At 45.2% G+C, this 21,461-nt stretch overlaps 1 protein-coding gene across 8 annotated transcripts; it reads right to left on the reverse strand.

The window, feature by feature from the left end:
* Positions 1–1,707: 1,707 nt before the first annotated feature.
* On the reverse strand, positions 1,708–20,973 carry LOC119783752 (brain-specific angiogenesis inhibitor 1-associated protein 2-like). 8 transcript variants are annotated; one of them, XM_038285440.1, is made up of 7 exons: positions 20,721–20,969; positions 15,752–15,953; positions 15,563–15,643; positions 14,783–14,948; positions 12,841–12,875; positions 2,429–2,473; positions 2,005–2,143 (listed from the first exon to the last, which is right to left on the reverse strand). In XM_038285440.1, the coding sequence occupies exons 1-6, from the start codon at positions 20,899–20,901 to the stop codon at positions 2,446–2,448; spliced, it is 693 nt and encodes a 230-aa protein (XP_038141368.1). In that variant the 5' UTR covers positions 20,902–20,969; the 3' UTR covers positions 2,005–2,143; positions 2,429–2,445. The 8 variants fall into 8 exon arrangements, with proteins under 8 accessions (XP_038141334.1, XP_038141332.1, XP_038141368.1 ...); XM_038285430.1 differs by having other exon boundaries at positions 12,841–12,878; positions 20,721–20,955; XM_038285406.1 differs by lacking the exon at positions 2,429–2,473 and having other exon boundaries at positions 1,708–2,143; positions 20,721–20,973.
* Between the last annotated feature and the right edge of the window lie 488 nt (positions 20,974–21,461).

Here is a 21,461-nt window from a genome sequence, read left to right on the forward strand (position 1 = left end):
CTCCTGTTATCTGAACATAAATGCAAAGTAAGCTTAAGAAAAATGACAAATACTGTAGCAGCGAAAATAAAAAATGGCCGTTCCCAGTCAAACGCCATCTGAATGGCAGCAATATCCACTAAAACCGGACTGCAGTGACCCCCTCAGGCATATGTTAAACATGCAAAAGGAGACTTATGATTTCTGGTGGCTGATCATTTAGTCTGGAGGGCAGATGTGAGCAAATGTGAATGAAAATAACTGAACTCAGTTTCTGAAGATGTCAGAGTTGATCTGAGTGTTTCTCCGTCTGCAGAGCAGAATGCAAAAGGAACATGGAAGGCAGCCTGCAGGGAGGAGGCGTGACGGCGCCATCAAAGCCTCAAACTCTCTGCCTTCCTGTTGATAGGAGAAAATGGGAACCGGTCCAGCAGCAGCTTCTAAAACCTTATGGATAAATGGCCTGAAATTATATAGACAAGTTATCCAGTCTGAGGACCTGACCAATCAGCTTTAAACTATCCATCCATCATCCATCCATCCATCTTCTTCCTCTTATCCGGGGTTGGGTCGTGGGGGTAGCAGTTTCAGTAGGGAGGCCCAGACGTCTCTCTCCCCAGCATCTTGGTCCAGCTCCTCCGGGGGGAATCCCAAGGCGCTCCCAGGCCAGCAGAGAAATATAGTCCCTCCAGCGTGTCCTGGGTCTCCCCCTGAGCCTCCCCCCGGTGGGACGTGCCTGGAACACCTCACCAGGGAGGCGTCCAGGAGGCATCCTAACCAGATGCCCGAGCCACATCAGCTGGCTCCTCTCCATGTGGAGGAGCAGCGGCTCTACTCTGAGCTCCTCCCCATCTCTAAGGGAGAGCCCAGACGCACAAAGGAGAAAAATCATTTCAGCCGCTTGTATCCAGGATCTTGTTCTTTCGGTCATGACCCTTTAAACTAGATTCACCCATTCACACCGATGGTGGTGATCTACATTGTAGCCACCGCTGCTCTGGGACTCACTGACAGAAGCCAGGATGCTGCACCCAGACGCCACCGGGCCGTCTGACCGCCGTCAGTAGGCAGTGTGGGGGAAGCGTCTTACCCAAGGACACAACGACGCTGAAGGCAGAGCAGGGCCTTGAACCGACAACTCTCCGGTTTCAGGGCAAACTCCTTCATCTGACACCACTGTAGCCCAGAAAAACTAAAAACGTTCCACCGGTGTCGTACAGTTTGAAAAGGAAGGAACAGAGATGGAAGTTTGCTTTAAGACTGAAACTATTCAAACTGACCTAAAAAGGCTAAAGATCAGTCTGATGCAATGTCAGGCATTAACGGACGGCTGCAGTGTTGCAACAGGAACAACAGGTGGCGCTGTTTCCCTTAGTGAACGCAGTGATGACAGGTGAGGCGGAAGAAGGTCAAACCTTTAAGGCTGATTTATACTTCGAAACCAGGCCGTCTGCGTAGGCGTCGCAGTCAACAAAAAGACGTCCCCGCCCCCTCAGCTGACGCTCCGCTGCACCTCTCCCAAACTGACCGCAGACAGGAGGCCGGATTGTTTTGTTTTTATGACCAAATTTGCCGAAAACAACTTTTTAAGTTTGACCAGCTAGCAGAGCGAGGTTCGCGAGAAGGCTGGGACTTTTTGGCCCTCATGTCCCTCCGTCGTCGCACAAACTCGCCCCCACATCCTCACCACCTCGACCGTATCTAGACCCACAGCGTGTAGCGCAGACCACGCTTTAATACTGAGCATAAATCACAAATGTCTGCGTAAAGCTCACTGCGACACACTGCTGCAGGAGGATAACCAGCCTTTAGCTCTGTAGTTTTCAGGGTTTGGGTAGATTTTCATAAAAGAGGCTTTGGGATGAGAAACCTTCTGTGAGCAGAAACATCAGGTGGAAATCGACCAACAGGAAACCAGACCTGCTTCTGGACTTTCCTTCCTAAACGTTAAACATTAATTCAGAGGCTGTTTAGACACATCTAAGCTAATCCAGTTTGAGTCCAGTATGAGTGAAGAGTCGGAGCTCAGAGGCTCTCAGTGGGAGTGGAGGTTTTCTCCAAGGAGTCGTAGTGACCTTCATCAGGCTGCTCCACAGCTTCCTCTCCATCAGGATGTGGGGGTTTGGCTGGAGCCTCCACAGAGGGCTCATTGGGTGGGTTTCTCCTTGGAGAGAGGAAAACAAACACAGTTAAGTTCCCTAAAGCTGAGGTAAAACATGCAGAGAGCTGGAGTCTCTGTTTTCATGAAAATAAAAAGGTCTGATGATTCATGCAGCAAAGAGCACAGAAAGCAGAGCATGCTTCTGGAACGCACCACGCTTTTCCAGGACAGGAAGTGCAGCCCGTAACGGGCTCCATGGAGGCAGCTTTCACATCACAGAGAAGGAACAACAAACAAGCCACAGACGAACGCCATCAATGAACCAAAACCACAAAACGTTTCACTTACGGGGAGGTTTTAGGCGCTCAGAATCGAGGGTAACCGGGTCGCTTGCTGAAAGCACGGAGCGTCCTCATGCATTAGAAACAAAACAGTTTTATCTGCAGCTACTGCGTCCTTTACACAGTGATGATGTTCATCATCTGGAGATACAGGCAGCAATGAAACTGAAAACAGGATCTAAGGGGACCAAAGGAGCCTCCTGTAGAAAAACACCCACATCATGATACTCCCTCCTTCAGACGGTTTGGGAGCCTCTGTCCTTTCCTTTCCCTAATTCAACACGGATTTATGGCCCAACACTGAGTTTAATATGATCAGACTCTAAGAAGGGAAACTGATGATGTTTGTTCACATTATTAAACTCATTTGGTTTTTATTTGGCCTCAGAGGCTTCTGGTTTGGTCGCAAAGCTGCTCTCTGGCATCGAACACAGGAGCAGCAGACGCATCAGACGCACTTTAATAGACGTCTGATTCTTTGCTGCTGAAATCGTGTTAGGTTTGAACGTAGCATAAGGTGTCCTTCGGGTTGCCTGCCCCCCCCTCCGGTATCCTCTGGGCCAACCCATTTGTTGCTAGTGCTGCTACATTTTAAGGCATAAAGCTCTCGATCTCTTCATCAGTTGTTTACCTTTATCTACAGGTAAGTTAAAGGAAATCATCTAAACAAATTAATCCATAAAGCCTTAAAACTTCCCAGAGACTCTCTGACTCTCAGACCCTTTCTCCTCATTTTCCGGAGCTTGAATGTTTGCATAGTTGTTAGACATAATAACACAGAGACAGGAATTATTAAGCTTAATAATAATATTACTTTAACGTTTGTTGTTTGAGTTTCACACCTGAAGAAACGGAGAAATGTACTTCGTTTGGCGATTAATAACTTTGCTGATAAACGTTCTGATTCACTTTAGTGGTGGAGAAGAAAAACCTGGATTCCAATACTCGCTCCAGGACTCAAACCTTACAGGTAAAAGATTAAATAACCCTGGTGAGTAAGCAAATTACTGTTAGAATTACTTAACTAATGATCATTACTTACACTCAATTTGAATAACCTATTAGTATCTAGAACTGTAAGTTCTAGTTATGAATATATTTATAATCTTTTGGGTATTTAGTAAAGTTGTAAACCTAAATTCTACAAATCTTTGAACTCAGAAGGTAGAAATATTTCTATTCTAATATTTCTATAATGATCAACATGATAAACACTCAATGAATCGTATAAAATCACGGGAGACGATCGGATCGATGTTTAATGAAGAGGAAGCGACACCAATGCAGAGCTAGGAGGCGCCTTTGCGAGCTGCAGGAGGAGCTGCTGGGTGGCTGCAGGTCAGGGCGAGCAGAAGGGGGGGGGGGGCGAGATGCTGAACATGCAACAGGAATGCATTTGGGGGGGGGCTAAAAGTGTGAAATATTATCAGCAGATCGCTGCAAAAATAAGGGAAATGCAGCACTTAGGCCACCTTAAAGTCACATCCTGAATACAAACATAGGAAAATATTTTAAATATGATTCAATAAATGATCAGTGTTTTTAATTCAAGTAATTTTCATGTGAATGTGCTTTACTGGAGGCATCCATGTTTGTCAAAGAACACTACTGCCACCTACTGGTTAGTGACGTCACGGTGCGGTATCGGCTGTTGATCAAGTCCCAGTGCTGTATCTGGTGTTTGTCACAACGCGCTATTATCCAAGTCATCTTGAAAACATTCTTCTTCCAAATGTTGGCTACATATTACGGGTTTTTTCTCTGGCCAGAAGTTCGATGGCAAATCCTCCCTCTTCAAGTTGGCGATCCAACGACCAACCCGTCCGTGGAGGATCAGGAATCAGAAAGGTGGAATAACTCTTTTTTTTTCACTTTTACCCGATGTATTCCAGCATCCAGCTGCCATGCACGTGGGCATTGTCAGTTTCACTATAGCTCTGGTGAATTTCAATGGTGAAGTCCTCTGGAAATCTTCAATAATTGTTGTTGATTGCAGATGTGTCTAGTAGTTCCCATTGATTTAGCTTGGAAAGCGGGGAGAATGGCGCTAGGCTTACCGCACCGTGACGTCACTGCTGGAAGATGGCAGGAGGGAGGGGCTACTATATTTGTGCCAAAATGGACGCTCCCAGACTCAGTGATCGCAATGAAAATTGTTTTTATTTTATTTTTTTACTGATTAACACTAAATTCATTAAATAACCACAAACGTATTAGTTTCAGGTATAAATAATGATTCATTGATTATTTCCTTTAAATTATAGAAACCTCTAATGGAAAGGAAGAGAAGCAGGAAAAATTTCCATCTGAAGAAATTTATTTGATCACTTTTATATAGTAGAAATTCAAACATTTGAGGTCATCAAGCTTTATACTTTCTGCTGCTTCTAAACATGCATATACAGACGTTCTCTGTACAAAACGTCTCCTGTTTCCCACCCAAACCCTGCTGTCAGCGCGGGAGACACTGTGCCGTGTACGGCGTCACATCCTGGACCATTTTCAGGAAGAAGAAACACGGGCAGCTTTTTACCGTCGAGAATCATCAGAAGTGATGAAATAAAGGAGGGAAGGTAGAATGAAGCTGGGGGGGAACAATTGTTCAATCTAAACCAGATCTGATGCAGATCTGCAGAAATAAAACATCCAAATGAATGTTCCTCTAGCTTAGAAAAAATATCTAATCATCTCATGGGATTGTTGTTTTTGCAGAGCAGTGGTATTAAAGAGATAAATGATACAGAATGGACTCGCTTTAGAAACACCAGAACTGTCATTCAGATGAGGATTAACTCAGCAGACATATAGAAAAACAAATCCTCATTCAGGACAAAAAAGAAAAAATTTGCTTTATCTTTATAATGTGATGTTTTTTTTTTTTTGTTTTAGTCTTGGTTTTTGGCGCTTTGACCTCTCAGTTTCTCTGGATTCATTAGAATCACACATTTCTTCAAATCATTTAACCCTTTATAGGACGCTCAGTGAAATACTTAGTGTTGTTGGAATCCAGGACAAGACCTTATCACCTTAAATAAAAAATAAAAAAAATATTTTGATGGCAAAACATTATGTCAACATAATAACAAGAAACGCCAACTTGCCCAAATATATATTAAGAAAAATAACAAAAGTGTTTCTATAAGAAATTCATGAAAAACACTCTGAGAGTGATATAAAACATTTCTTTTGGTCCAACATAACCTTAGAGGCATTAATGCTGATACTGGTGCTTACATTTTTTAGTTTATAAATATAATCTTTAACAAGGCTTATTCACTTTTTTCAACTTAATTGAAAGTAGGTAATATATCATTCAAGGGCTCATCTAATTGGTCAAATGGAATGGCTGGATATACAGGTGCTGGTCATAAAATTAGAATATCATGAAAAAGTAGATTGATTTCAGTAATTCCATTTAAAAAGTGAAACTTGTATATTATATTCATACATTACATACAAACTCATATATTTCAGATGTTTATTTTGTTTAATTTTGATGATTACAAATGACAACAAATGAAAATCTCAAATTCATCATATCAGAAAATTAGAATATTACTGAAGACCAATAAAAACAAAGGATTTATAGAAATGTTGGCCAACTGAAAAGTATGAACATGAAAAGTATGAGCATGTACAGCACTCAGTATTTAGTTGGGCCTCCTTTGGCCTGTATTACTGCAGCAATGCGGCGTGGCATGGAGTCGATCAGTCTGTGGCACTGCTCAGGTGTTATGATAGCCCAGGTTGCTCTAATAGTGGCTTTTAGCTCTTCTGAATTGTTGGGTCTGGTGTATTGCATCTTCTTCTTCACAATACCCCATAGATTTTCTATGGGGTTAAGGTCAGGAGAGTTTGCTGGCCAATTAAGAACAGGGATACCATGGTCCTTCAACCAGGTACTGGTAGCTTTGGCACTGTGTGCAGGTGCCAAGTCCTGTTGGAAAATGAAATCTGCATCTCCAAAAAGTTGGTCAGCTGCAGGAAGCATGAAGTGCTCTAAAACTTCCTGGTATGTGGCTGCGTTGACCCTGGACCTCAGAAAACACAATGGACCAACACCAGCAGATGACATGGCACCCCAAACCATCACTGACTGTGGAAACTTTACACTGGACTTCAAGCAACGTGGATGAAGTGCCTCTCTTCTTTTCCTCCAGACTCTGGGACCTTGATTTCCAAAGGAAATGCAAAATTTACTTTCATCAGAGAACATGACTTTGGACCACTCACCAGCAGTCCAGTCCTGTTTCTCTTTAGCCCAGGCAAGACGCTTCTGACGCTGTCTGTGGTTCAAGAGTGGCTTGACACAAGGAATGCGACAGCAGAAACCCATGTCTTTCATACGTCTGTGTGTGGTGGTTCTTGAAGCACTCACTCCAGCTGCAGTCCACTCTTTGTGAATCTCCCCCACATTTTTGAATGGGTTTTGTTTCACAATCCTCTCCAGGGTGCGGTTATCTCTCTTGCTTGTACACTTTTTTCAACCACATCTTTTCCTTCCCTTCGCCTCTCTATTAATGTGCTTGGACACTGAGCTCTGTGAACAGCCAGCCTCTTTAGCGATGACCTTTTGTGTCTTGCCCTCCTTGTGCAAGGTGTCGATGGTCGTCTTTTGGACAACTGTCAAGTCAGCAGTCTTCCCCATGATTGTGTAGCCTATAGAACTAGACTGAAAGACCATTTAAAGGCTTTTGCAGGTGGTTTGAGTTAATTAGCTGATTAGAGTGTGGCACCAGGGGCCATCAATTTTGAACCTTTTCACAATATTCTAATTTTCTGATATGATGAATTTGAGATTTTCATTTGTCATTTGTAATCATCAAAATTAAACAAAATAAACATCTGAAATATATGAGTTTGTATGTAATGTATGAATATAATATACAAGTTTCACTTTTTAAATGGAATTACTGAAATCAATCTACTTTTTCATGATATTCTAATTTTATGACCAGCACCTGTATAGATGCTGTGCTTCTAGACCTCGCTGAGGGACTACATTTTAGAGTTAAATATTCCAGTGTATCTATTATTTATAAATATGCAAAAGAAGTGATTGCAGTATCGTACATTTCTTTTTCTCCAGTTGAAATGTGGCTCATCGTGAGCTGCAGACATATTTTTTAGATTCAAATTATCATCCGCTGCATCCTGAGTGATTCCAGAGAAAAAGAAAATTCACATTCCTTAAAATTCCCTCGTTTTGTCACTTTGAAACCCAACGTTTCTATTTATTCCTTTAATATTTATTCCTATAATATTGTGTTTGATGGGTTCAGACAATACAGAAAACAGCTGTCAAGTATTTTCAGGTTTTATTTTCTCGTTGAAAACCTGAAACATGAAGCTTGAAGTAGTTTTTTTTAGCACCTTTACACTTTAAATAAGATCCAACAAACCCAGAGGGAAAAAAAAACAATGTTAATGTGATTTTGATCTCAGGTCTCAGTGGTTTGTTGGAAACAAGATTGTTGTTCACTAAAGCTTCAGGAATGTAGCAGAAAGCTCAAGGACAATAATGGAGAAGTTTGGTTTAATCATTTATGTTCCCCAGCTGAACATCTCAGAGCTGCGGTTCGGTCATCGATGAAACCTCTGAAGGGGTTCAGCTCCACCTTCAGCCAGTCTCAATGACAGAGCTGCTTTGGAAAGGTGAACAACAAAGTTTCCCCATATGGCCTAGTTAAAGTCCTGACTTTAAAACCATATAAGCTTAAGCTTTATTGCAAAAAAGTTGAAGAAGAATTTCAGTGCGGAGATGGAACAACAATGGAGGAACGTGGTTCTCCAGGGAGCTCAATACAAACATCCCAAACCTCTGATTTTATTTGGAAATTGACATCCTACTTAATCCTCAACCATTTTTTATTGATATAAAATAAAGTGAATCTGACATAATTTCTGTGAATTTCCAAAATGACTCTGTGAATAACCGATGATGCTTAGTAGACTAAATACCTGAACGTCTCCTTTGGATTTGGGAAACCAGAGATAATTTAATACAACATTCCAATACTTAAAGGACTCATCGCCTGGAAATCTGAGTTTTCTCCTATAAACATTAGTGATAAAAATTACCTTCAGTTAAAACTTGATGGAAAATGTGGAGAGTGAACGTAGCTCCGTTTTAACTGCGGTGCTCTTTGTTTGAACCGGTGAAGAAAGATTTGGTCCCTTTGAATTAACGCCATTCATAGAAGTTTGCTGCAACACTAGCATTAGCCCTACTCGCTATCAGCAGGCTAGCCTTAGCCGTCCTCGCTATCTCTACGCTATCATTAACACCTTCTTGCTATCGCCTCGTTAACATTAGCCCTCCTTGCTATTGCCATGCTAACAATAGCTCTCCCCATTATTGCCAAGCTATCATTAACACCTCCTTGCTATAATCTCGCTAACATTAGCCCACCTCACTATCACCTTGCTAACATTGGCCCTCCTCGAGATTGCCTTGCTAACATTAGCCCTTCTTGCTATCGCCATGCTAACATTAACCCTCATCGCTATCGCCTTGCTAACATTGGCCCTCCTCAAGATTGCCTTGCTAACATTAGCCCTTCTTGCTATCGCCATGCTAACCTTAACCTTCCTCACCATCGCCTCGCTGACATTAGCCTTCCTCGCTATCGCCTCACTGACATTAGCCCTCCTCGCTATCGCCTCACTGACATTAGCCCTCCTCGCTATTGCCTCGCTAACATTAGCCTTCCTCGCTATCGCCTCGCTAACATTAGCCCTCCTCGCTATCGCCTCGCTAACATTAATCCTCCTCACCATCGCCTTGCTAACATTAACCCTCCTCGCTACCGCCTCGCTGACATTAGCCCTCCTCGCTATCGCCTCGCTAACATTGGCCCTCCTCGAGATTGCCTTGCTAACATTAGCCCTTCTTGCTATCGCCATGCTAACATTGGCGCTCCTCAAGATTGCCTTGCTAACATTAGCCCTTCTTGCTATCGCCATGCTAACATTAACCCTCCTGGCTATCGCCAAGCTAACATTAGCCCTCCTTGCCATCGCCTCACCGACATTAGCCCTCCTCGCTCGCCACTCCCTTTTTAAATTCCACCACTTAGTGTTGTTGCTCGTGTATCTTATCTATTGTTTTAGAGACAAGGAAATAATGTTAAATGAGCCATGGCTAAGTGCTAATGTTGCTAATGCTACATCCACATGTATGTGCAAACACATAAGTCAAATTATCTCCTGAAATGTATTAAACATGAATTTAAAGTCAGTTTCAGGAGGAATGCATCAGTGAAATACCAGATTATGAATCCTTTAAATCATCCTAACCAGAAGCAAAGCTGTGGAACGATATGGAAAGCTGTTAATGTTTTATCACAAGGTTAAAGAGATTTTAGGTTTGATAATCAGCTGATCTAGATGACCTATCAGCTCATTGTTAATGGAACAAATCATCTTCTAATGCTGTGGTTTAAACATCTGTACGTTTCCCCTTCTAGGTTCAAACATTTAAAGAGGAGATGCTTTTTCTGATTGCATGAAGCAGCAGCATCAGCACTGAAACACCTCAGCAGCACAGCATGATTAGAAGCACCTGTCAGTTGTGACTGAGCACAGTGTCCAAGTTCACAGACCAATACGGAAAACTGTTCATGGTTCACACAGAGTCCCAGACAGAGATTATTAGTTTCATAAAGTGCATTTTGTTCCGTTAAATAGATACTGTGTGAGAATCACGTTTCATGGCACAGGTATGTACAGGTAACATTCATGTTTCTTCGTTCAAACATTTACAGGACCTCTCAGGTCGGAGGAATACAAAACTTCACAGCATGAAAAGGCAGAAATAATTCAGCAAAAATAAAAATGTTTTTTTTTTATGTGAAATCCTCCGTATGATCAAGCGCTTCATTAATGTTTTCCCTCGCTGAGATTAGTTGAAACATAGCAAGGAAGTTTAATCCCTCAGTTATACAAAGACATGTACATGCATGAAATAGAATTGAAAGATCAATTTTCCTCAGAAAAATGTCCGTCACATGGACTGGAGCTATTGATGCACAGAGTCTGTTCCTTTTCGTCTGTCAGCCGCGGCTCAGCGGAGCTACAGGTCAGACGGGCGACTCGGGGACAGAGGGAGAGATGAAAAGGACTCGCCCAAGTCTCTTCCTCTGATTGATCGAGTTATTGCCGTAAGCAGAAGGCAGGGAAAGGGGGGAGGGGCTGTCCTATGACATCGTCTCACACTGTGGAAATCAATTTGACGTCTGTGGAACTGTGGACAGAGAGAGGAGAGGTGGGCTGGCTGAAAAAAAAAGAAAAAAAGACAAAGGTCTGGGATCTGAACTGAGCCTGACCTGCTGAGACTGAAGTAAAGACATGCAGGACGTTCAGGGAGCTGGGTGAGTGGAGCTGGGACATAAAGCAGCAGCAGAGCGGCGGGGAGTCGAGACGTGAAAATGAACAAACTGAAGAAGGTGGAATGATTTCAACCGAAATAAAAACAACAAACAGACCTGAAGACTTTAAACATGAAACCAGCCGTCAGCAACAACGGATCAGAACAACAAAAAGGTGTCAAATGGAGTTTATGGAGTTGCTGATTTTATGTTCAATAACGCATTTCTTTACCACTTCCTTCTCCAGCTCAGGTGCAAACCAAACAACACAGAGTAAATAATAAGATCACTATAAAGTTATGAAGGGTTAGCTTAAACAGTAGCCTGATGCTAGGTGGGTACTGGACCTTAATTTGAGCAGCTTAATAAAATAAAACTAGATAGTCTACATTTAAAGTAATGGAGATACTTTTTCTCATTTTAAATGGAAAGTATCTTCTTCCATTTAAAATTTTCTTAGCTTCTTAACTCAAGGAAAAATATTTGTATTTGAAGAAAGGAAACAGGTGAAGGAGGAAACGACTGCAGGACGCGACGGGTGCAGGACGCGACGGATGCAGGAGGAAACAGCTGCAGGACGCAACGGGTGCAGGACACAACGGGTGCAGGACGCAACGGGTGCAGGACGCGACGGATGCAGGAGGAAACAGCTGCAGGACGCAACGGGTGCAGGACGCAACGGGTGCAGGACGCAACGGGTGCAGGACGCAACGGGTGCAGGACGCAACGGGTGCAGGACGCAACGGATGCAGGACGCAACGGGTGCAGGACGCAATGGGTGCAGGACGCAACGGGTGCAGGACGCAACGGGTGCAGGACGCAACGGGTGCAGGACGCAACGGATGCAGGACACAACGGGTGCAGGACGCAACGGGTGCAGGACGCAACGGGTGCAGGACGCGACGGTTGCAGGAGGAAACAGCTGCAGGACGCAACGGGTGCAGGACGCAACGGGTGCAGGACGCAACGGGTGCAGGACGCAACGGGTGCAGGACGCAACGGGTGCAGGACGCAACGGGTGCAGGACGCAACGGGTGCAGGACGCAACGGGTGCAGGACGCAACGGATGCAGGACACAACGGGTGCAGGACACAACGGGTGCAGGACGCAACGGGTGCAGGACGCAACGGGTGCAGGACGCAACGGGTGCAGGACACAACGGGTGCAGGACGCAACAGCTGCAGGACACAACAGATGCAGGCTTAAACGGATGCAGGTCGAAACGGCCGCAGGCCGAAACGGATGCAGGCCGAAACGGATGCAGGACGAAACGGATGCAGGACGAAACGGATGCAGGACGAAACGGATGCAGGACGAAACGGCCACAGGCCGAAACGGATGCAGGACGAAACGGCCGCAGGCCGAAACGGATGCAGGACGAAACGGATGCAGGCCGAAACGGATGCAGGACGAAACGGCCACAGGCCGAAACGGATGCAGGTCGAAACGGCCGCAGGCCGAAACGGATGCAGGACGAAACGGCCGCAGGCCGAAACGGATGCAGGACGAAACGGATGCAGGACGCAACAGCTGCAGGACGCAACGGCTGCAGGACGCAACGGCTGCAGGACGCAACGGCTGCAGGTTGAAACGGCTGCAGGCTTAAACGGATGCAGGTCAAAACGGCCGCACGATGAAACGGCAGCAAGACTTGACAAATAATGAGGGTTGAAGTTTTTTCAGATTATTTCTAATGCCAAACTTCCCGCAGCTTTCATTCATTTTAAAACTCGATAAAAACGATACCCTCAAAACTGGATTCACAGCCAATCAGATCAGAGCACTGATCGTAACCAAGGCACAACAGGAAGTTAACCTGACGAGATCTCATTTATGGTTTCATACCAAACAAATATTGAAAGAACAGGATGGAGACACACAAAAATGAGGGGAAAAAAAACAATGTGTGGGCTGCTCTCAAACCCTCAGGTTTGTTCTGACTGGATCTCTAACACTAGTTCCCAGTTCTAATCCAACTAACAGACTCCTTATGTCTGCCCCCCGCCCTGCCCCACAGAATAAACAGAATTCCTACATGAAAGCTTCTTACCTGCTGTGGAAGCGGGGGTCATAGTCTTCAGCTCCCTGCTGCAAACAAAAAGCACAGAGCAAACATTTAGTCCTGAGGCATAGACCAGTATGGGGCATTGCAGGCTAATAAAGAACCCAAACAAGTCCGTATTTGTAAAGGGGCGGACCTGCTCTTCCATTTCAATTTGCATTTCATGCATTTGCATTCTAAACAAAAACAAGGCTTTGGATAAAACCTGGAACTCAACGCTATTTCTGACCTTTGAATTAAAAAGCTTCCTGGATGGAAGAGAAACGTCTTTAAACTTGGAAATAAAGTCCAGAGGATTGATTTTTTTATTTTACTTTGTTGGACTGAGTGTGACCTGGATGACTGAGAATCTTCACCAGCATATAATCCTGAGGTTTACTGTCATACAATGGCCAGCAGATGGCAGCAAAACTGTCCTAAAGGTTGGCCTCTCCATCTATAGATCCGTTTTTTTTACATTTGGCCCTTGATTTTACATTATTACATCATGTTATGTAACGTCTTCCTATGGGCAACGACTTGAAGCACAAACTAAACTGTTCATCATTTATTCTTTATGGAACGCCAGCATTCAGAACATGGAGGCCAATCACTGTCCCCCAGACATCCGCCGTTAGGTTTTTCATATTTTTATCTTTTGAAAATGAAGCGGCGCGTCTATGACCGCGTGCGCCGGCTACCGTTCATTCATCCTGTCTGCTGAACTGCTGCTAGTTTTCCTCACATGCCTGGAAGATGTCTAGTGTTGCTACCACAGAGGATCTCGCTCTCCAGATGGAATTGAACGATTCAGATCAGCTAGAATGAATAGTGCTGCTACATCACCATCACTTCATTGTTTGGCCTCTGCAGCCCTTAGCTTTTTTTTTTTTCTTCTGGCTAAGAAAAACCGACTAGTTTTAAGCCTTTAAATGAACTGGTATCAAGTACATTTGCCTTGTTTTTAAGCCTGTTGTATGCTTGTTTTGAGCAATAATTGGTTAGAGGTTATTTAATTCTAAGCAGTATTGACTAATAAATGAGAATACATTGCTTAAAATAAGAGAAAAAATCTTAACGAGTAAAAGAAAAAATAGATTTTTATACTTGATTTAAGTTTTTTTGGATGCTTACTACTCGGATATTATGTTTTTGTTTTAAGAAATCTTACCAAGTCATTTGCTTACTGCACTGGCAGATTATTTTGCTCAAAATAAGCAATTATTCACTTAAAACACTATATTTTTTTCTTATTTTTGTTGTGATGACGGCTCGTCAGGAGCATCACCCAGCGCTGGATTCAGAATAACGTTTACGCCATCTTAAAATACAGGCTGGAACCATGGCGGTTCTAGTCAGGGTCCAGCAGGGACCAGTTAGAACTGGTTCTGGTTTAAATGCACACTGAATCAGTTTCCTCTGCTCTGGTTTTAAGTTCTAACCCAGAACAGGATCTTCATCTTCATCCAGCATTCAGCTCCGCCCTCATGCATCCGACTCATCTGAGCCGTGGAGCTCTGCAGCTCCTCCAGAGTCACTATGGGCTTCTGGTCCAGCTGATGCTCCCTTTGATGCCTTTCACGTCTGCTTTACTGTTAAATCAGGAGGAGAACTGGTTGCTGGGATTTATTTCCAGAAAAGGTAAGGGTGTGAAAACTTCTGCATCAGGTCTGATGCCGTTTTCTGATTCAGCATCAAAAAGCAGAGAAATTTAAACCTCTGAGAAGCTAAAAGTGATAAACACTTTGAAAAGTGGGAACTTCTCGCTGCTGCTGCGACACAGGAGGATCAGTGGAAGTTGTTACATGACTGCAGTGCAGTTCAGCGTCGCCCACGTGTTATTTTCTAGGTGAGGCGTGGGAGTGGAGTTGGACTCTCAACAAATTGTTGATCAGCAGCTCAGCTGAACGTTTCCCTGGCCTGAACCTCTGAGCTTCTGACCTTTCCTTACCTGTGGGAAGCCAGGCACTGCCACGCTGTAGGGGCGCTGCTGTCTGTGCAGCGTGGCGCTGCTCTGTGCAGACATCCGGGACTGAGTGCCGTAATCCGGGCCGGGCAGACTCATGTCCTCTCTCTCCAGCAGGTTGCCAGTGCTGCTGCTTTTCCCAAGATGGAGGCTGGAAAGAAAGAAGAGGAAAGTTTGAAAGCTCCTGCTGCAACTCCATTCTATTCAGTTTATTTCTATAGCTCCAATTCACATCATGTCATCTCAGGTCACTTTCCAGTTCACCAGATCATCCAGTCAGATTGATTCAAAGTTTTCTATCTAAGGAAAACCAGCTGATTGCATCGACTCATTGACTCTTCAGCAATCCCTCACACTAAGCATGCTTGTAGCGACAGTGGAGAGGAAAAACTCCCTTTGAACAGGAAGAAACCTCCAGCAGAACCCCGCTCAGTGTGAGCGGCCATCTGCTGAGGCCCACTGGGGTTCAAGGAGACAGAAGCAGACATAGAAAAAGAAACATAGATACAAAAGGCTGCAGGGGTCACTTTATCCACATGCTGCCAAATATCAGCAGAGCACTGCTAAGTGGAACTAATGAAGTTTATAGACTAAAATAAAGAGGATCCAAAAAAAACAGAAGAATTAATGTCAAAAATAAAATCATTTCACAAAAAGGTTTTAAATTAATTAACTGAAGGGAACTTCAGGCTCTGATGGTAAAAATGGCGGCGCCCCGCGGCTGCTCTGCCTGAGCCAAAGGGAAACGCATCAAACTTGACCTACTTGTGAACTCGAAGCTGCCTCATGGTGTCGCCGCCGCTCTCAGAGATCAGCCGCGTGTAGGAGAAAGGAAACCAGCCCCGCCTGGTGGGGAGACAACAACTCCGTTACTACCGGTCGGTCTGCTCGCCGACTTCAGCTCAAAGCCGATGCCAGGAAGCAGAACAGGGATCAAACCCAGAGCCGACTCACATCCTCGTCTTCTCGTTCTCGCCGTAGTGCCAGCCGTCACGGGCCTCGGGCACCAGCAGGGTGATGACGTCGCCTTCGGCGAAGCTGAGCAGTGTGCTGTTGTCTCCTGCGGCGTGGGAGAAGACAGCCTGGACGCGGGTTCTTCCGTTCTTCTCCAGACCTGCAGCCATGGAGCTGGAGCGGGGCAGCGTGCGGGTCTCCACTGGAAAACATGTCAGGACTTTAAACCTCTTCCCATATTTCAGGACGCCGGCTCTTCCTCACTCACATCTACAGGGAATCACAAGCTGCCCCCATTTATTGGCACTAGAGCCGCATCTCATTTTGAAAATCAAATCTTCTGTTTGGAGGCGTTATTAAAGCTGCAGGCTGAGCTTCAGCTCCGTCTCCTTATGAGTCAAAGAAAACATCAAGCGAACTGAGATGTTATCAGATCCTCAGGTCGCCAGAGAATCCGTTTATTAAACTTATATTTTAAGCAACAAGCTTAATACAACAGCTTGTATTAAGCTGCAAGAAATGTAAATCAAAGTCAATTTCTCCTAAAATAAGGGCATTTTTTCTTTAATTGAGAAGGTAAGTGAGACATTTTGCAATCTGAAAGAGACAATGCACATTTAAAATAAGAAAAAAAACTACTGAAGTTGCTTATTTCAAGTGCATAATATCTAATTATCTTATTTTGAGGGTAAAAAGGCTCATTCCGTTGGCAGATCATCTTATTTTCCTACTCATATTAAGAGTAAATACACTTATTTCAAGACATTTTAATCATTTTCAGATCATTTTTGCAGCGTTTTAGGATCACCTCAGTGCTAGTCACAGTGCATGTTGTTATGGAGTTAGAACTGCTGTTACAAAATATACTTTACCTTCATTTCTATTTATTTAGTAAAATTAACTATTTTAATTTGGCATCTCACTGAAGTGAAAAACATTTTATATGTTCATGTTTATCAATTCAGGCTTCAAGGGGTTAAACTGCTTCCTGTATGGAGAAAAATGGAGAACATGTTTCCAAAAGGGGGAAATGAGACTTAGAAAAACTTTAACTTTCAATAACTATTGAGTAACGTATGTCAAAGATTCAACCTACATGTTCGCAGTTTGGTTCTTTTTCTGATTTTAATAGTTTTGGATTTAAGTGTTTTTTTTCAATTTCATTAAAAAAAAAAAATTTTTCCAGACCTGAGTGGTGTCTCATTATTGGACTTCTGTGCAAGTCATGGATTGTCCATAATGAACACCATGTTCAGGCATAAGGATGTCCATCGGTGCACTTGGCACCAGGACACCCTAGGCCGAAGGTCGATGATCGACTTTGTAGTCGTATCTTCTGATCTTCGGCCGCATGTCTTGGACACTCGGGTGAAGAGAGGGGCGGAGCTATCCACCGACCACCACCTGGTGGTGAGCTGGATACGCTGGAAGAGGCGGAAGCCTGAAAGACTCGGCAGGCCCAAACGTGTAGTGAGGGTCTGCTGGGAACGTCTGGTGGAACCCTCGGTCAGGGACGTGTTCAACTCCCACCTCCGGGAGCGCTTCTCTCAGGTTACGAGGGAGGTTGGAGACATGGAGTCCGAATGGGCTGTGTTCTCTGCCTCTATTGTCGATGCGGCTGCCCGTAGCTGTGGCCGTAAGGTTTGCGGTGCCTGTCGTGGTGGCAATCCCCGAACCCGGTGGTGGACACCGATAGTAAGGGATGCTGTCAAGCTGAAGAAGGAGTCTTATCGAGCTTGGCTGGCTTGTGGGACTCCTGAAGCAGCAAGCAGGTACCGTGAGGCCAAGCGTGTTGCGGCCCGGGCGGTTGCAGAGGCAAAATCTCGGGCCTGGGAGGAGTTCGGAGAGGCCATGGAAAAAGACTATCGGTTGGCCTCAAAGCGATTCTGGCAAACCGTCCGGCGCCTCCGGAGGGGAAAGCAGTGCTTCGCTAACACTGTTTTCAGTGGGAGTGGGGAGCTGCTGACCTTGAAGGAGGATATTGTCGGGCGGTGGAAGGAATACTTTGAGGATCTCCTCAACCCGACAGACACGCCTTCCATGGGGGAAGAAGAGACAGGGTGCTTGGGGCTGGATTCGTTCATCACCCAGGCTGAAGTCACCGAGGTGGTCAAAAAACTCCACGGTGGCAAGGCTTCGGGGGTGGACGAGATCCGTCCTGAGTATCTTAAAGCTCTGGATGTTGTTGGGCTGTCATGGTTGACACGTCTATTCAGCATCGCGTGGAGGTCGGGAACAGTCCCCCTGGATTGGCAGACTGGGGTGGTGGTTCCCTTCCATAAGAAGGGGGACCGGAGGGTGTGTTCCAACTATCGGGGAATCACACTTCTCAGCCTCCCCGGAAAGGCCTATGCCAGGGTGCTGGAGAGGAGAGTCCGGCTGATTGTCGAACCTCGGCTGCAGGAGGAGCAGTGTGGTTTTCGTCCTGGCCATGGAACAGTGGACCAGCTCTACACCCTCTGCAGGGTGCTTGAGGGTTCATGGGAGTTTGCCCAACCAGTCCACATGTGTTTTGTGGACTTGGAGAAGGCATTCGACCGTGTCCCTCGTGCTGCCCTGTGGGGGGTGCTCCAGGAGTATGGAGTCGGGGGCCCTTTATTAGGGGCCATCCGTTCTCTGTACAAGCGGAGCAGGAGTCTGGTTCGCATTGCCGGCATTAAGTCGGACCTGTTCCCGGTGCATGTTGGACTCCGACAGGGCTGCCCTCTGTCACCGGTCCTGTTCATAACTTTTATGGACAGGATTTCTAGGCACAGCCAAGGACCGGAGGGGGTCTGGTTCGGGGACCAGCGGATCTCGTCCCTGCTTTTTGCAGATGATGTAGTTCTGCTGGCTCCCTCCTGCCAAGACCTACAGCGTGCGCTGGGGCGGTTCGCAGCCGAGTGTGAAGCGGCCGGGATGAGAATCAGCTCCTCCAAGTCCGAGGCCATGGTTCTCGACCGGAAAAAGGTGGCTTGTCCCCTTCAGGTTGGAGGAGAGTCCCTGCCTCAAGTGGAGGAGTTCAAGTATCTTGGGGTCCTGTTCACGAGTGAGGGAAGAATGGAGCGGGAGATCGATAGACGGATCGGTGCGGCTGCTGCAATAATGCGGACGCTGCACCGGTCTGTCGTGGTGAAGAGAGAGCTGAACGAAAAGGCAAAGCTCTCAATTTACCATTCGGTCTACGTTCCTACCCTCACCTATGGTCATGAAATTTGGATCATGACCGAAAGAACGAGATCCCGGATACAAGCGGCTGAAATGAGCTTCCTCCGCAGGGTGGCTGGGCTCTCCCTTAGAGATAGGGTGAGGAGCTCAGTCATTCGGGAGAGGCTCAGTGTAGAGCCGGTTCTCCTCCACATCGAGAGGAGTCAGTTGAGGTGGCTCGGACATCTTCTTCGGATGCCCCCTGGGAGGTGTTCAAGGCACGTCCCACTGGGAGGAGGCCCAGGGGACGACCCAGGACATTCTGGATAGACTATGTCTCTCGGCTGGCCTGGGAGCGCCTAGGGCTTCCCCCAGCAGAGCTGGAGGAGGTGTCTGCGGAGAGGGAAGTCTGGGAGTCTCTGCTTAGTCTGCTGCCCCCGCGACCCGGTTCCGGATAAAGCGGGAGACGACGAATTTTTTTCCAGATTAAATTTTTTTCTAATTATTTCGTAGGAGACTGAGTTTTAGGGATTGCATTCTTTACCAGGGGCGGAGCTAGAAGGGGGGGACCAGGGCTTTAGCCAATCTTTGACCAGCCCTGTGGCCACGCCCACAATTTTTTCCCTCTAATACAGACGGTGGCAGCAGTGATACTCTCAGGTGGAACTTATTTAACATTTAAAATTTTGTGTATTAATAACTACTTGACAATATGGTGGTGAAGATTCTCAGTCATCCAGGTCAGAGTCATTCCAAAAGAGTTAAAAATCAATCCTCTGGACTTTGTTTCCAAGTTTGAAGACGTTTCTCTTCCATCCAGGAAGCTTTTTTCAATTCCAAATGTCAGAAAAAGCGTTTAGTTCTAGGCTTTATCCAGCAGCCCAACAAAGCCTTATTTGATTTTTGAAAACATGCAAATAGAAACAGACGAATGGGTCCACAATGCCCCATACCTGTCTATGTCTCTGAAAGGGGGGTCGTTAGAGGGAATAGTTGGATTGGATGAACAGGCCAACAATCACAGAGGAACAGAAGACCTCGCCTGTTCTGCATTTTGAATTGAAAAAGCTTCCTGGATGGGAAGCAAAACGTCTTCAATTGTGGAAACAAAGTCCAGTGGATTGATTTTTTTTTTAAACTTTTTTGGAATTTCTTGACAGGAAAAACACTAATTATGCACATCAATATGCCAACATTAAAGATGATAAATCCAGAATAAATGTTTTTTTCAGAACTAGACTTTGTGTTATAAGAGTTAAAGAGAATTCATCTAGGAGTCTTTAGTGAAATCAGTGAGAACTACTTTAATAATAACTTGTTAAATAATCAATTTTATGTAGATATTAGTCGACATAAATATTTATTTTATGCAGAACGATTATTGATAAAAGTAGGTAAGTGATGAAAATTGATTAAATGTTCATCCCAGAACTCAAACCTGAAAGAAATTTGTCCACTATAACTTTAATTTAGATGGCATAAATGTTTAAATGTGTATCGGTTAGCAAAGGCTGTATGAAAGTATAGTTTGTTTTATAAAGTATGAATCAAAGCGTAGATGAACTCTGAGCTTCTAGCGCAGAGGTCATGGGTTAGCGGACTGGGGTCCGGATCCCGACTGGAAATCCTGGTTCAACTTTAGCAGAAACATTAATTTACTTCCTTTATATCTAAAAGTTTTTCAGAGTTGCATTTTATAAACATTTCTTTTCAAAACATGTTGTTTTGGTTTAAATAATCCTGGAACTAATTTCTCTCCATATCGGTTTTTATCCTCAGATGTAATCAGATTACTACAATAACCGGATTAGACTGAACCTGTTCTGTGAGTTTGCATCCTTACAGAGGGGGGTCTTGCTCTTGGTGGGGGCGGCCTTTCGCACAGGCAGGGTGTTGGAGTAGACCTCTGCTCCGTGCCGCTGAGGCTGCGGCGAGGCCTTGCTCTGGGCCGCCTTGCTCTCCATCCACTGCTGGTAGTCCTCGCCGCCGGCCGCGCCGTTCATCGCCGGCATCGCTCCGTCCATCAGCCGCTGTGAAAAAGCAGTTCAGGCGAGGCAGTGATTAGGCTTCCTCCACGTTTACATCAGCTGAAGCTGTTGCATAACTTCCTGCAGCTCGTTAGAGATAACGAAGGCAGAGAGTGGCTGCCGGTCAGAAACGCTTCATTAATCCAAATCGTTTATTGACAGATTGAAAAACAAAGGTCTGAAAGGCTGAGGAAGAAGTTTAAGATGAGATTACTGAAAGCACATCTGCAGGTTTTTAGATGAAATGAGTAGATCTGGTCCGTTTGTGCTGCAGAAGGGAAACGTGTTTAACCCCTAAAGCCCTAAGGAGCAAATTCCACCTGAAATTACAAATGTGAATTAAAACCGCGAGCGGTATTGACGGCCCTCGCAGCTCAGCGCCGCTCGGCCTATTGCGACCGCGGGAGCCAAGCGACCGCCGCCCCCTTGCACCTTCCCAGCCAGCGGAAAAAGCTTCACGCTTCACCTCTGGACCAGCCGGAGACAACCACAGCGTTGGTCAGGAAAGGGTTAAACTAGGGATAAAAGTTAATATCTGGGACAAATCTCATCTGTCA

Source organism: Cyprinodon tularosa, unplaced genomic scaffold, assembly GCF_016077235.1.
Source record: "Cyprinodon tularosa strain WSP-4 unplaced genomic scaffold, ASM1607723v1 ctg1052, whole genome shotgun sequence".
Lineage (NCBI taxonomy): Eukaryota > Metazoa > Chordata > Actinopteri > Cyprinodontiformes > Cyprinodontidae > Cyprinodon > Cyprinodon tularosa.

Excerpts from the sequence above, each read along its gene's own strand:
- LOC119783752 (XM_038285404.1), bottom strand. The coding sequence starts at position 20,901 with ATGGACGGAGCGATGCCGGCGATGAACGGCGCGGCCGGCGGCGAGGAC. Across the intron at positions 15,954-20,720 it reads CAAGAGCAAGACCCCCCTCT|TGGAGACCCGCACGCTGCCC; the intron begins GTAAGGATGCAA and ends CATGTTTTCCAG. Across the intron at positions 14,949-15,562 it reads AGGCAGCTTCGAGTTCACAA|CCTCCATCTTGGGAAAAGCA; the intron begins GTAGGTCAAGTT and ends CTTTCTTTCCAG.